At 34.9% G+C, this 15,722-nt stretch overlaps 1 protein-coding gene across 1 annotated transcript in view; it reads left to right on the top strand.

The window, feature by feature from the left end:
- LOC127435306 (receptor-type tyrosine-protein phosphatase beta-like) overlaps window positions 1-9,391 on the top strand; it is a 100,734-nt gene extending 91,343 nt beyond the window's left edge. The window contains 4 exon segments of the mRNA XM_051688675.1: window positions 674-837; window positions 1,229-1,364; window positions 2,255-2,364; window positions 8,853-9,391. Coding sequence (XP_051544635.1) covers window positions 674-837; window positions 1,229-1,364; window positions 2,255-2,362 — 408 coding nt within the window. The 3' untranslated portion in view covers window positions 2,363-2,364; window positions 8,853-9,391.
- The last annotated feature ends 6,331 nt before the right edge of the window (window positions 9,392-15,722 follow it).

The raw sequence follows: 15,722 nt of genomic DNA, 5'->3' as shown, positions 1-15,722 counted from the left end.
TGAAAGAGAACCATGGTTAATTTCCAGAAAGGTTAAACAAGTAGGGTGACAATATGAAATTGAACATACATTTTTACTTTATTTACACTAATAACACCAAAAATAAGCTAAAAAACAAAACACCCTATTTTCATATAACTGGATCAAAATACTGTGTAGTAATAAACAGCAGCAATTAACTAAATATTTCACTTAAAAAAAGAAGGCAAAGTACCATTAAGGCTGTGTGGGGCTTGAGTAAACCAGTTAATCTTTTATGTGACAAGTTCATTAACATGCAGTGTCCAAATTAACCACCTTACTAAAATTAATCTGAGTTCCCAACGCTAATTACAGAAAAGAAAATCATTTATTTTAACCGGTTCATTTACTTGAACTGTTCAAAAGAACTGGTTCAGCTAAATTATTTGGTTTTCTCAGCACTACATGAGAGAGAGGATGGTTTAGGTGAGTGTGTTTGATTAATCCCTCGACTCCACTGCTGCATTCAAAATATAATGTGACAAATGTAGCGGTTTATGACGCTACAGTGTTACTCATTGGAAAATGTTGCTCATTACTGGAAAAGCTACACTATTGTGAAAATTGCTGAAATGCTGTCATGCTACTGAAAGTTTGTAAAGTTAATATTGTTGCTACATTTAGTTAACTAATCCCCAACACTGTTTTTCAGGAGGGCCAGTTGAGATACCCGTGGATGGTGCGTCAGTTCCATTACACCATCTGGCCGGATCACGGTGTACCAGACACAACCCAGTCACTTGTTCAGTTTGTGCGGATAGTCAGAGATTACATTGACAGGATGAGCAGTCCTGGAGTCACTATAGTACACTGCAGGTACAGTATATGTGTATAACATAAACAACATTAACACAACAGTTCGCCTTCAAATGTAAATTCAATTTTAACACATATGACTTCCTTACCTCTGTGAAACAGAAACTATTTTGAAGAATGTTCACATTGATCTTTTCCATACAATTTTTTTGTTTTGTTTGTTTTTTTTTTTTTTTTTGTTGCCTTTTTGGAGCTTGAGAGTCATTGTGTTCTTTGAAAGAAAGAAAATCATACATGATTGTAACAACATGAGGGCGAGTAAATGATGACAGAATTTCCTTTTTTTATATTTAACCTAATATATATATATATATATATATATATATATTATTTAAAATTCAGATTTAAACCCTCAAAATCACATCAATTATTTTTTTTTTTTATCTCTCAGCGCTGGCGTGGGCAGAACTGGCACTTTCATTGTGCTTGACCGTGTTTTACAGCAACTAGAAAAAACCTGCACAGTGGATATTTATGGTTGTGTGTTTGATCTGCGCCTGCATCGGTCATACATGGTACAAACTGAGGTATGAATCTGCCTGTATCTTCATCAGCAACATTCATACTGCCATTAGAAGAGGGTTGCTTCATGATATATGGTATATTCATGGTATATTTCATATACAGTTAAGTTCAGCTGACAGCATCATCTTTGAATGATTGCCCTATAATAAGTGCAGAGGTCAGAAATGCACCTTTTTTGTACAAGGGTCATTGACAAATAAGGTTGTCTGAGGTGATAAAAATGAGAAATCTTTTAAAAAACAAATTTAAAACACACTTGTTAAGTTTATAGAAATGTAATCTTTGTGTCCATGTTAGTTTTATACATTTTTGAAAGCCATTTGCAAAAAAAAAAACAAAAAAAAAAAAATTTAATTACTTTAAAAATGTCATGTAGTATAACCATTAAGTAGAATGTATTAAAATACTTTCCTTGCACCTTCAATACATGAGTGTAATTTAATAATTAATTTCAAAAAAGTTTTCAAACCTATTTGTAAAAAAAAAAAACGTTTTACCATAGAAATTCATTATATTCATAATTGTTGTTTTTTTTCAGGGTTACACCATTTGACCTGAACAATATGTGCCTTTTCATAAAAATGTCAAAAAGATATTAAATGAAATGTCAAAATATAGATTTTTTATTTATTTATTTATTTTTTTAACTTCACACAATCCGCGATCAAGATTTTGGGTCTAAAAAGATCATCTGTTTTATTTGTTTGTTTGTTTGTTTGTTTGTTTGTCTGTCACATGCCTTACAAGAAATCTAGAGTTCTGGCAAACTATACTTGCCGCAAATTTGCCGCTGATTATTTTCACATGCAAAAAAGCTTGTGATTCTCCACAAATGTTTGCCAGAAGGTGAACCTGCAGCAAACCTTTGGCAACAAAGTCTTCTCTGTTGCAGTGTCAGTATTCATATATCCATCAGTGTGTCCGTGATGTTTTGAGGGCCCGTAAACTTTGTTATGAACAAGATAAACCTCTTTTCCCCATCTACAACAACTTATTATAACGGTAAGAATGGCATCTGTCACTTTTCAATAACAAATGCTAAATACTTCATCATATTGTAGTGCATTTTATTTTCATAGACTTTGTGAATGCTGTTTCACTGTTCTGTTCATTCATAAAACTAATTTAAAGACAAGAAGTCACTGGTAAAACTGTTATATACAGTGGCTCCAAACAGTATTTGCATACTTTAGTCACACTTAAAAATGTCTGAATGTCATTGTGTTAGATAACAAAATATATAAGTAAAATATAGCACAGACACTTTTAGGAAAACATTTGACAATTTTTATTATTATTATTATTATAAAACAAAAAACTAAGGGTGTTATACGCACATCTAAATAAATGCAGGTGCACAGCTACAAATTAATATTCGCAAGATTGCCGCAAAGCTTATTTGCATGTGAAAATAATCAGTGGCGCATTTGCGGCTAATTTGCCATTAACTCTCAATGTTTTTTTTTTTGTTTGTTTTTTTTTTTTTTTTGTAATATGACAACAAAATGGCTGCCTCATTATTTAACCCCTTATACAATTTTTCACACTCAAATTTAAAAGCTTACCATTCACACATACTGTGGAATAATTGCTAAAAAGTGGTCTCATTTTTCAGAGAACCCTCCCAAATAAAAAAGAAGACTTCAATTATTAATAAATAGTATTGTATGTGTTTGTAATCTTATGTTTTTTCTAATTTGTAAACTTGTAATTCTGGTTCTGTTCACTGTACCTCACCTTGAAAAGTGTCATTTTATTCTTTTAGATGGCAGTAAGAACTAGAAAAAAAAAAAATCTCTATCACATTCCAACACAATATACAGGTCTGAAATATAGGTGGCGCTCTAATGCATTTTAGATGTGCTCGTCCATAGACGTTCACTCTAATTTTCAGTTCAAGCACCACCCTTGTTATTTCATTTATTATCTTGGACTAGAAGCTCAATCTAGGTGTCATTAGAAAGCTGAGATCCTCCCCTTTGCGATGATATATTTGATCATCAATAGTCGAAAACAGATTTTTCAGATGATTTGCATGCTTTTCCCTCTGGATGACATATTTTGTTCTGTACATCAAAGATATAACATTGAATTATTCAGCCAAGCAAGGTTACAGACAAGTAAACAATAGCTAATTTTTTAGAGAACTTAATGTAAAAGCAGATATAAACTTTTTAGCAATTTGAGGCTTACAGCAGCAGTTATTGGAGCATAAATAGACATTTGTATTTGATGACTTACAGAAATCATATTTCACTTTGTGATACTTTTGAAAATCTTTCGAACTGTGTTATAAGGGCAACAGAATTAGCTGTACAGTCCATGAGTCCTGAGAATGAGAGCTTTCATTTGATATGACGTCTCCATTTAGGTGCTATTTGAGGACTTTTATTTTCATATAAATATTTCTACCCCATTACCTCTAGGGGGTGCTCAACCTGAATGTTTCGAAGGCCTAATTTTGTTATTTTAAGTAACATAAATGCAGAAGTGATGGTTATCTCTGAAAAGTTCAGATTCTGATCTTTCATATTATATTTCATATTCCTGCCTTATGTATACAGAGACTTTAACATTTTAAGCCTAAACTTTTTTCAGGATATAGTGCCCCCCTTTGGACCAGCCGGTGGGTCCATACAGTTTAAGGAATACATAATAAAATATAATAATAATAACAGAAATAATAATAAAATATTTTTCTTCACTACTTATGCCACAATTTCAGTTTTTGATGAGACTTTGATTTTTTTATTTTATTTAATTTTTTCTGTAACTGGACAGTTATTAAATTTTTTACTTTAAGCCCAGAAAAAATATTAAAATGACTTTGAACTCAGTAATTCAAAGGAGAGGTGTATTCAAGTCATTTTTTTTTTTTTTTTTTTAATTGTGTTTGTAATGTATTTTTGAATGATGGAATAGATCAAAATTAGAGTTACCTCATAAACCCTTAACCAGCATTATATTATTTTATTATGTCTCTCTTGAATACTTGATTCTGATTGATTAATCGCAACATTGAGTGGTCAAATATTTTTTTCACAATAACTGCTAAACTGCATATATGACCATTGTCGATAGCAATGAGCCAGTGCTAATTTCTTGTCTCTTGTATCAACTCAACAAATCAACTCAAATTTTCATGTCTATGTATTTATGAATTCGGTAAGCAGCTGTGTAATAAGCCTGATAATTAATAGTTAACACTGATATGGTGTTAACAAATCAGGGTTTACTGGAGTTACAGTGTTTACCAATGTCATCATGACAACAAAGTCGTAATATTGAAAATAACACAGAAAAGGTTAGTAAGTGATTTTATCACACTAAACCATGTCTTGTGGCTTATATTTCAATGTATATGGGCTGGCCCCATTCTCTTCCATTGTAAGTGTCCCACTTACCTTCTTACAATAAACATGGTGTAGCTTTGTGCGCACACCTTCCTGTTGTTTAATCAAGGTGGATAAAGATAGTCAAACTACCCTAAATCAAAAGCAGTTTGGCCTTTGTTACTTACAATCTGGATAGAGACCCCCTTCGTCGATATACTTCAACCCAAAGAAGACTCAAACTTAAAATCAAAGCGTCGGGAGGCTCTTTGCGACCTTAAATCCTTTTTCAGCTAAAGTAAATTAACAAAGGTATTGTAAATTAAATTACAATATCAGCTGAGCAATATTAGCGTTGGGGAGACGACCTAAATCGATGTCGAATCCAAAATCTAATCAGTTTATCAGTCCTTATATAGTCAGTCTCTCTAATTTGGGAAATTCCTTCGATGATGTTAACTGAAGTTTCGGAATGCCCAAATTAGAACCTTCCGGTGTTTCCTAGCCACACGACTTCTCTTGGCTCACCTCCTTTGTAGTCACCGTCGTCTCGTCTGTAAAACACTCATACATTCCCCATTCTATGTTGTACTAAACTATTATATATATTTTTTTTATCATAGATTATATTTTGGTTAAACTTCTCTATTCTAATACATGCATTTGTTCTCCTATTCTAAACATAAGTATATAATAAAACAGTTTAAAACAATTTAAAGCAGTATCAAAATTTTCTCTTTTTATGATTACACACACACACACACATACACACACACACACACAGCTGCATATTTGAAGCCAAACGCTTATCAAACACACAGAGGCTCTTCAAGGTTACATGGAACATTGTTTCAGCATTGCTGTCAAAACTAATACATTGATGCTGGTTATTCAAAGGTACTACAGTAAAATATTTCAAACAAGATAAAATATCAAGAAAATATAATTTAAAAGGTAACATATAATAAACATGTAAGGTTACATATACAGTTGAAGTCAGAAGTTGAAATACACTTAGGTTGAAGTCATTAAACTAATTTTTTAACCACTCCACAGATTTAATATTAGCAAACTATAGTTTTGGCAAGTCATTTAGGACATCTGCTTTGTGCATGACATGAGTAATTTTTCCAACAATTGTTTACAGACAGATCGTTTCACTTTTAATTGACTATATCACAATTCCAGTGGGTCAGAAGTTTACATACACTAAGTTAACTGTGCCTTTAAGCAGCTTGGAAAATTTCAGAAAATATGTCAAGCCTTTAGCCAATTAGCTTCTGATAGGCTAATTGGAGTCAATTGGAGGTGTACCTGTGGATGTATTTTAAGGCCTACCTTCAAACTCCGTGCCTCTTTGCTTGACATCATGATCAAATCAAAAGAAATCAGCCAAGACCTCAGGAAAAAAAAAAATTGTTGATGTCCACAAGTCTGGTTCATCCTTGGGAGCAATTTTCAAATGCCTGAAGGTACCACGTTCATCTGTACAAACAATAGTATGCAAGTATAAACACCATGGGACCACGCAGCCATCATACCACTCAGGAAGGAGATGCATTCTGTCTCCTAGAGATGAACGTAGTTTGGAGCGAAAAGTGCAAATCAATCCCAGAACAACAACAAAGGACCTTGTGAAGATGCTGGAGGAAACAGGTAGACAAGTATCTATATCCACAGTAAAACGAGTCCTATATCAACATAACCTGAAAGGCTGCTCAGCAAGGAAGAAGCCACTGCTCCAAAACTGCCATAAAAAAGCCAGACTACAGTTTGCAAGTGCACATGGGGACAAAAATCTTACTTTTTGGAGAAATGTCCTCTGGTCTGATGAAACAAAAATTTTATTGTTTGGCCATAATGACCATCGTTATGTTTGCAGGAAAAAGGATGAGGTTTGCAAGCCGAAGAACATCATCCCAACCGTGTCAGCATCAGGTTGTGGGGGTGCTTTGCTGCAGGAGGGACTGGTGCACTTCACAAAATAGATGGCATTATGAGGAAGGAAAATTTATGTGGATATATTGAAGCAAAATCTCAAGACATCAGCCAGGAAGTTAAAGCTCATCACAAATGGATCTTCCAAATGGAAAATGACCCCAAGCATACCTCCAAAGTTGTGGCAAAATGGCTTAAGGACAACAAAGTCAAGGTATTGGAGTGGCCATCACAAAGCCCTGACCTCAATACGATAGAAAATTTGTGGGCAGAACTGAAAAAGTGTGTGCGAGCAAGCAGTCCTACAAACCTGACTCGGTTACACCAGTTCTGTCTGGAGGAATGGGACAAAATTCCAGCAACTTATTGTGAGAAGCTTGTGGAAGGTTACCCAAAATGTTTGACCCAAGTTAAACAATTTAAAGGCAATGCTACCAAATACTAACAAAGTGTATGTAAACTTCTGACCCACTGGGAATGTGATGAAAGAAATAAAAGCTGAAATAAATCATTCTCTCTACTATTATTCTGACATTTCACATTCTTAAAATAAAGTAGTGATCCTAACTGACTTAAGACAGGGAATGTTTTCTACGATGTCAGGAATTGTGAAAACTGAGTTTAAATGTATTTGGCAAAGGTGTATGTAAATTTCTGACTTCAACTGTAAGTATAATAAGTAGGCAAAATAAAACAATCCTTCAGGGTAAGTACAATGAATATTTATGGAAGCAAATAAAAACAGGATTTTTGCCTCCCAGCCCCACAGTCATGTCTAGAAGGGATTCCTCTTTCATCAATCTTGCTAGATTCTATAATTCTACAGATTATACGTGGCGTTTGAAGTCACACAGCAATGATGAGCGTGAGTAAAAAAATATTTTAAATGGTCTAATAACTAATTTCACCCCGTGCATAAGAGGCTTAGGGTTCTAATCCACCTAGGTACAACTTTAGATTTTAATTAACAAAGATTGTATCTGCACCTCAGTGGATGTATATCTTGAGTGGTGACACATTTCTTTGCATTTTTCTATGGGATTCAATTGGAAAAGAGTGCAAAATGCAGAATTCGCAGCAACGAGGAGTGCTTGCCGCCCATTCTCGGTTCCTCAAATACATCACTGTGGCACATATGTTGCTGTCTTAATACTGTATAATTAACGCTTATGTTGTTTAAAATTAAAAGAAATTCATGAGCATGCGATTATTTTTGCTAGCCATCTTGAACTGATCTTTAACTATATATGTCGTTCTTTTGATAAGCATAGTTAACTGATGAACGTAGTTATACATTCTTAGACTATACATAACAGACTGCGCATGTGTGAGAAGTTGACGAAAGGGGGATCCCGTCTAGACAAGACCCAGCTCCACCTATCTCAACAATGGGAAGAGTCAATGATTTTTGTTGTAACCAAAATTATGCTACAAATGCTTTTGGTTGAATTTTACTTGTATTGAACAAGATACTGCAGCACATTCACAGATATTGCAACATATTCAGAATAATCAAACTTTATAGGTGTGGATGTATAATAGATAAGTACTTCAGCAATGTTCTAGAGATTTGTATGTAATGTATGAATTGGTTTACATTAACAGATCCCTAATCAATGGACTTCTCTGTTGCAGTGTCAGTATTCATATATCCATCAGTGTGTCCGTGATGTTTTGAGGGCCCGTAAACTTTATGAACAAGATAAACCTCTTTTCCCCATCTACAACAACTTATTATAACGGTAAGAATGGCGTCTGTCACTTTTCAATAACAAATGCTAAATACTTCATCATATTGTAGTGCATTTTATTTTCATAGACTTTGTGAATGCTGTTTCACTGTTCTGTTCATTCATAAAACTAATTTAAAGACAAGAAGTCACTGGTAAAACTGTTATATACAGTGGCTCCAAACAGTATTTGCATACTTTAGTCACACTTAAAAATGTCTGAATGTCATTGTGTTAGATAACAAAATATTTAAGTAAAATATAGCACAGTTGCATTTTAAGCAAAACATTTGACAATTTTTTTTAATTATTATTATTATTATTATTATTATTATTATTATAAAACAATAAACTAAGCATGTAATGCGCACATCTAAATAAATGCAGGTGCACAGCTACAAATTAATATTCATTAAAAAATTTGAAAAGAGTTTGTGTGTGTGAGAGAGGTGTCAGTGTATCTGAACAACACTTGTATTTCTCTTCACAGATTTTGTGAAAACAGGATGTTGAAGAATTTTTCCTTTATTAAACAAGAACATTTGAGAAGAAAAATATGCAACTTTAATAATGCACTATAGAGATATATCCTTTATTTTTATACAACCATTTCAAGACATACATATGTACTGCAGACCACTGTTTATAATTTAATTTATGTTTTAATGAAATTTTATATGCTGTAATAAATATATTCATGATGTTGGCACTTACTGGACCATTTATTCTTTTGTTGTTTCAATGTTTAATGTATGACATGATGAGAGGGTCATTCTTCTGTAGCTGGGTAAGAACTTGTTTTCTAATAATAACCATTTGCCTAAATTTAAGACTAACTTAATTTAGTGTAAGACATTTGTAGTATAATTATTCTCTAGTAGACTTCCTCAACTTAAGCAAATGTGCTAAATAAAAGAATACAAAAAAGAATAATATTGTCATCAACTAAACGGTCTCCTATAAGTTTTTCTGCCTTGAGGTTTATTTCAAACAAGAAGCTATTGTACAAGTAATTTATGACATTTAATAAATAAGCCACACTGGCTTAACCCTCTGGGGTCTGAGGGTGTTTTGGGCCCTGGAGAAGTTTTGACATGCCTTGACATTTGTGCTTTTTTTCAGTTGCTTAAAAACATTAATGGCTAAAGACTGATAACAATGTATTCAGTTCAAACTGGGCTACAATAATATGTGAACAACATGTATGTACATGTTTGTATTTTTGAGAAAATAACGTTTATGCGTGGTTTTTGAAAAAAACTTATTTCGCTGAAATAAGGCCATATATCACATACTAAACATTTGTTCACAAGACTTTTGAGAACTGGATCTTGTAGCCTAGAGTTTTTGCTACAAAATGATGTGAAAACCATCCTGAGCACTCATTCATACAAAACAATATAGTCATTTAACTTTTGTAAGACACTTTTAGTGTTAGAAAGGCCATATGCGAGGAGGTGTGGATGATCATGAATACTGATGTGATTCACACCTGAGGAGACAAAGACCCCTCCCCTGAGAGAGAATGAATGTGAGGAGACTTAATGATTGAATGTATTATCTGATTATACATTTTCTTTACATAAAGACTTTACTTAAACTTTAGACCTACACTACTGTTTAAAAGTTTATAGATCTATACATTTTTTTTTTATGTTTTTAAAAAGTCTCTTCTGCTCACCAAGGCTACATTTATTTGATCCAAAATATAGCAAAAACAGTGATTATTGTGAAATATTTTTACAATTTAAAATAACTGTTTTCTATTTGAATATATTTATCAAATGCAATTTATTCCTGTGATGTAAAGCTGAATTTTCAGCATCATTACTGTAGTCTTCAGTGTCACACGATCCTTCAGAAATCATTCTAATATGCTGATTTTCTAATATGGGCATATTTACAGCACATTTTACACATTTATACCCAAACAGATATTTGCAAGCACAAGCTTCGTTGATGATAATGAGGCAGCATAAACCCTAGTTAAAATATAATCTAAACATTCATATTATTTTGATATCATATTACATATCATATTTATATCATACAGCATACAATTTAAATACCTGCTTTAGCAGAAACAACATTTAAATGTAACTAAAACTTGCCTATTAGGACATATTTCAAATATCAATACTCTGAATCCTGGCTGGCAAGTCTGGAAATAGTCCAACTAGTAAAATATGTCCATGTTTATATAAAATAGCATGTCAACTGATATGTAAGTAAAACTAAATGACTTACTCATCCGGAATTGTATCCTCGGCTGGATCAAATCGCTCTTCAAAATGTAAACGTTCATCATCGGAGTCCCGCTCTTCTTCTGAGGAAAATGTGAACTCTTCATCACTATCCAGGACCACCTGTAGAGCTTCCTCACCTGTATAGCGTGCCATCTTCCAAACATGCAGAAAAGTGAATGAATCTGATGATGAACTTGATGTTTTTTTTAAGGCACTGTTGGGGGCGTTTACCATTTGCATTGATCGCCTCAGCACATTACCGTATGAATAGCGCACTCTGCTGGTGGGTGGGATCACATTAGCGATAATGAGCTGAGCCAGAAGAAACTGTACATCGCTTTGTTTCATACAGATTACATTGCAGGAGAATATTTGTTTTAAATTTCAATTGTTTTATTTGAAAGTAGACATTTTAAGCTTTCTTTAGACATATGATTAATGTTTGTGTGATAAGTATTCGCGGAGTTTCACTTCTTTATTTTACAAAAGCACAAGGTTTTGTTGTTATTGTGAGTGTACACAAATAAACGTAGACACTTTATAGTTTCTAATGATGTCTTACATTTATCTGTATGCCCAAAAATGGAGTATTTTAAGTTGTTTTCCGCTTTTATGCGGAAAAAATCCAGCAGGACGCGCCGGCGTGTCCGTCAACCCCAGAGGGTTAAACTTCCAGTTATATTCCAATTTTGCACAAAAATTAAAGGGGTCATGCCATGAGGAATCAAATTTTACTTCATATTTTGACTTATGGTCATTATACTATAAAAAACACTGTAAGTTTCAGGACTCAAAACTTCCTTTCCATTTCGAAAAGAGCATTTATTGTTTCTACTCTACAAAAAATACTTGTTTTATAAAATTGGCTACATTGTGGTGTCACAGTGCAGTGTCGTTTGAATAGCCCCGCCTCCACAACATACGTAATCATTGCAGTGAACTGTTCGAGTGGCTGAGGTACTTTCGCTCTGAAAGTGGTACTATTTAACTGCAGTTTGCTTTTAACCAGCATAAAGACTAAGATGTCAAGTAAGGACCCCAGATGTTGTGTTCCTGGTTGTGGAAAAACTGTACCAAAGAGAGGGCCATATCGCACTCTTGCTTGTGTGTTATTGCTTATAAGCAATAACACACAAGCAAGAGTGCGATATGGCCCTACATCAGCACTGCTGTGATTCGGCTGCAGCCATGAGGCTGCAGGTGATATTATTGCTTATATACAACAGTTTAATGAACAAGTACATTTTTTTAATATTAGGAAAAACTGAGTACGGTCATAAAAAATGCATTTGTGCATGGAACTACTTTCTTACGCCATGGATCAGAATCTGCTGTTGCTGGTTCAAAACAAATGATGTGCCCAAGCCTCTCAAAAATATAATTTTAGAACTACTAGTATCACGGCTTGGGCTGTTTCTAACAGGTTATAGGAGAAACAAGGGTGTGTGTGTGCGTGTGTGTGTGTGTGTTTGTGTGTGAGAGAGAGAGAGAGATGGAATGTGTGCAATCACCTGTTGATGATGCTGTAGTCTGTTAGTCAGCTTTCTGAAGATAATGTCATTTTGGTGAAATTCATCCTATTTTCTCAGTGGAAAAATAGCCATCCAAGTGGGGGTATTCCTCCCTATTTCGTGGTAGCCAGTGTGCAAGAGTCTTTCACTATAGAAACCGCAATCTCCTCCGCCATTTTGAACAGTATTTCCTCTACAGTGTGGAAACTCTGGTAAGAAGTAAGTGCTTGAGTTTGTGTAATTAATCAGTCTGTTGTGTCTCAGCTGTGATGAGCCTTAATGCTGAAGTTTTTAGTTTAAAGCCATTTAAAGCTATTTCCTAGCTTTAGTAGTGTAGTAATAATACGAGCAATCATGGAGTGCCATTGAATGTAAACTGACTGACGCTGACTCACTTCACGTCACCAACTGGCTCATATTACACACAAAAATGGTCTTTTGCCTCCACCTGCTGGCTAAAATATGTATTGTCACACTATATATATATATATATATATATATATATATATATTATACACACTACCGGTCAAAAGTTTTGAAACACTTGACTGAAATGTTTCTCATGATCTTAAAATCTTTTGATCTGAAGGCATATGCTTAAATGTTTGAAATTAGTTTTGTACACAAAAATATAATTGTGCCACCATATTAATTTATTTCATTATAAAACTAAAATGTAATAATACAATTTTTTTTTTTGAAATTGATGACTTTTTAGCCAATAAGTGCCCAAAATAGATGGGAACTCCTTCAATACTGTTTAAAAAGCATCCCAGGGTGATACCTCAAGAATTTGGTTGAGAAAATGTTAAGTGTACATGTCTGCAAATTCTAGGCAAAGGGTGACTACTTTGAAGATGCTAAAATTTGACTTATTTTGGGTTTTGTTTAGTCACAACATAATTCCCATAGTTCCATTTATGTTATTCCATAGTTTTGATGACTTTACTATTATTCTAAATGTGAAAACTATATATATATATATATATATATATATATATATATATATATATATATATATATATATATATATATATATAAAATTAGTTGCAATCAAAATTATTCAACCACCCTAACCAGCAATACATTCTGGTGATGTAAATCTCAGTAAACAGTCAAAGTTTTTAATACACATTTGAGTGATTTTGAGAACAAAGAGTTCAGTTTATTATATTAAATAACTAATTCTCTCCACAAATGTCATGTCAAAAATATTCAACCCCAAAAGTCAATCATTTGTGGAGCATCCTTTATACTTAATAACAGCAAATAAATGTTTCAGGTAAGTGTTCTCAGGCTTCGGACACCCCTCAGAAAAAAATAGAACTTTTACACATTTCTCATGATTAAAAGCTTCCAGCTCATTGACATTCTTTGGTTTCTGTGCTGCAACTGCTTCCTTGAAATCCCAACAAAGGATCCCATAACAGGACTGACCCACCTCCATGTTTGACTGTGGGGATGGTGTCGTTCTTGTCATCACCTTGTCATCTTACTCCAGATGTACTGCTGACCCATGGGTCTAAAACTCATTTTCAGTTTAGTGTCATATGTCTATAAAACCTTTTTCCAGGACTCCACAGGCCTTTCCTAATTACTTCTTGAATATTCAGTCAGCTGGAGTCAACATTTCCCTTGGTAAAGTTTTGCTTTCTTCCACATCCCAAGAATGTTGCTGTTGTACCATATTTAAAAAATGTATGAATGGTGCTGCCAACATTGTGTATTGGAAATTGAAGTGCCTTGGAAATGTATTTTTAGCCATGACCTTTCTTGTGTAATGAAATAATCTCCTCTATTAGCTTTTGAGACAGCTTATATTTAATTGCATTATTTGCATAGAAATACATTTTTGCTTACAACGCTGAACTTAAATTTTAAAACTTAAATAAGTGCCATTGCAGATTGATGACTTAATTTTGTTTTAAAACAATTACTTGTGTAGCCTTACATATTTAAGAAACAGCTACATGCAATAGGGGTTGAATAATAATGTATTTTTAAAAAATCCTGCTATTTAGAAATATTAGGTTATATATATTCACACTATGACTTTGAATGTGTCACTCAACTGATAAAATTCTGGGGGGGGGGGGGGGGGGGGTTGAATAATTTTGAATGCAACTAATATATTATTTTATCCCCTTTTCTCCCAATATGGAATGCCCAATTCCCACTACTTAGTAGGTCCTCATGGTGGTGCGGTTACTCACCTCAATCTGGGTGGCAGAGGACAAGTCTCAGTTGCCTCCACTTCTGAGACCATCAATCCATGCATCTTATCATGGGCTCGTTGTGCACGACACCACAGAGACTCCGCATGTGGAGGCTCATACTACTCTCTGCAATCCACGCACAACATACCATGCGCCCCATTGAGAGCGAGAACCACTAATCACGACCACGAGGAGGTTACCCCATGTGACTCTACCCTCCCAGGCAACCGGGCCAATTTGGTTGCTTAGGAGACCTGGCTGGAGTCACTCAGCACACCCTGGATTCAAACTCGCGACTCCAGGGGTGATAGTCAGTGTCAATATTTGCTGAGGTACCCAGGCCCCCCGTAATGGTACAATATTAAATGTAAAGAGACAGATAGCTCTTAACACATCTGCACTGTTCTTACACTAGTTTAGAATGGCACTAACACAAGCAGAGTGATATACACAGTGAAGCATCTGAGTGCTGATGGTGTGAGACAATCAGTACTCATGGAACGTCTCTCGTCCAATCAGATTGGAGGACCAGAACTAACTGTTGTGTGTGTGTGTGTGTGTGTGTGTGTATATATATATATATATATATATATATATATATAACTCAGCAAAAAAAGAAACATCCTCTCACTTTCAACTGCTTTTATTTTCAGCAAACTTAACATGTGTAAATATTTGTATGAACATAAAAAGATTCAACAAGTAGGACATAAACTGAACAAGTTTCACAGACATGTGACTAACAGAAATGGTTAATCAAAAGTAACGGTCAGTATCTGGTGTGGCCACCAGCTGTGTTAAGTTCTGCAGTGCATCTCCTCCTCATGGAATGCACCAGATTTGCCAGTTCTTGCTGTGAGATGCTACCCCACTCTTCCACCAAGGCACTTGCATGTTCCTGGACATTTCTGGGGGGAATGGCCCTAGCTGTCTCCCTCTGATCCAACAGGTCCCAGATGTGCTCAATGGGATTGAGATTTGGGCTCTTCACTGGCCATGACAGAACACTGACATTCCTGTCTTGCAGAAAATCATGCACAGAACAAGCAGTATGGCTGGTGGCATTGTCATGCTGGAGGGTCATATCAGGATGAGCCTGCAGGAAGGGTACCACATGAGGGAGGAAGATGTCTTCTCAATGCTGTAACGCACAGCATTGAGATTGCCTGCAATGACAACAAGCTCAGTCTGATGATGCTGTGACGACACACCACCCCAGACCAAGATGGACCCTCCACCTCCAAATCGATCCCGCTCCAGAGTACAGGCCTCGGTGTAACACTCATTCCTTCGACGATAAACGCGAGTCTGACCATCAACCCTGGTGAGACAAAACCGTGACTCGTCAGTGAAGAGCACATTTTGCCAGTCCTGTCTGGTCCAGCGA

Source organism: Myxocyprinus asiaticus, chromosome 45, assembly GCF_019703515.2.
Source record: "Myxocyprinus asiaticus isolate MX2 ecotype Aquarium Trade chromosome 45, UBuf_Myxa_2, whole genome shotgun sequence".
Taxonomy (NCBI): Eukaryota; Metazoa; Chordata; class Actinopteri; order Cypriniformes; family Catostomidae; genus Myxocyprinus; species Myxocyprinus asiaticus.
Note: the sequence above shows the minus strand (reverse complement) of the source record. Positions and strands in the feature narration are given on the sequence as shown.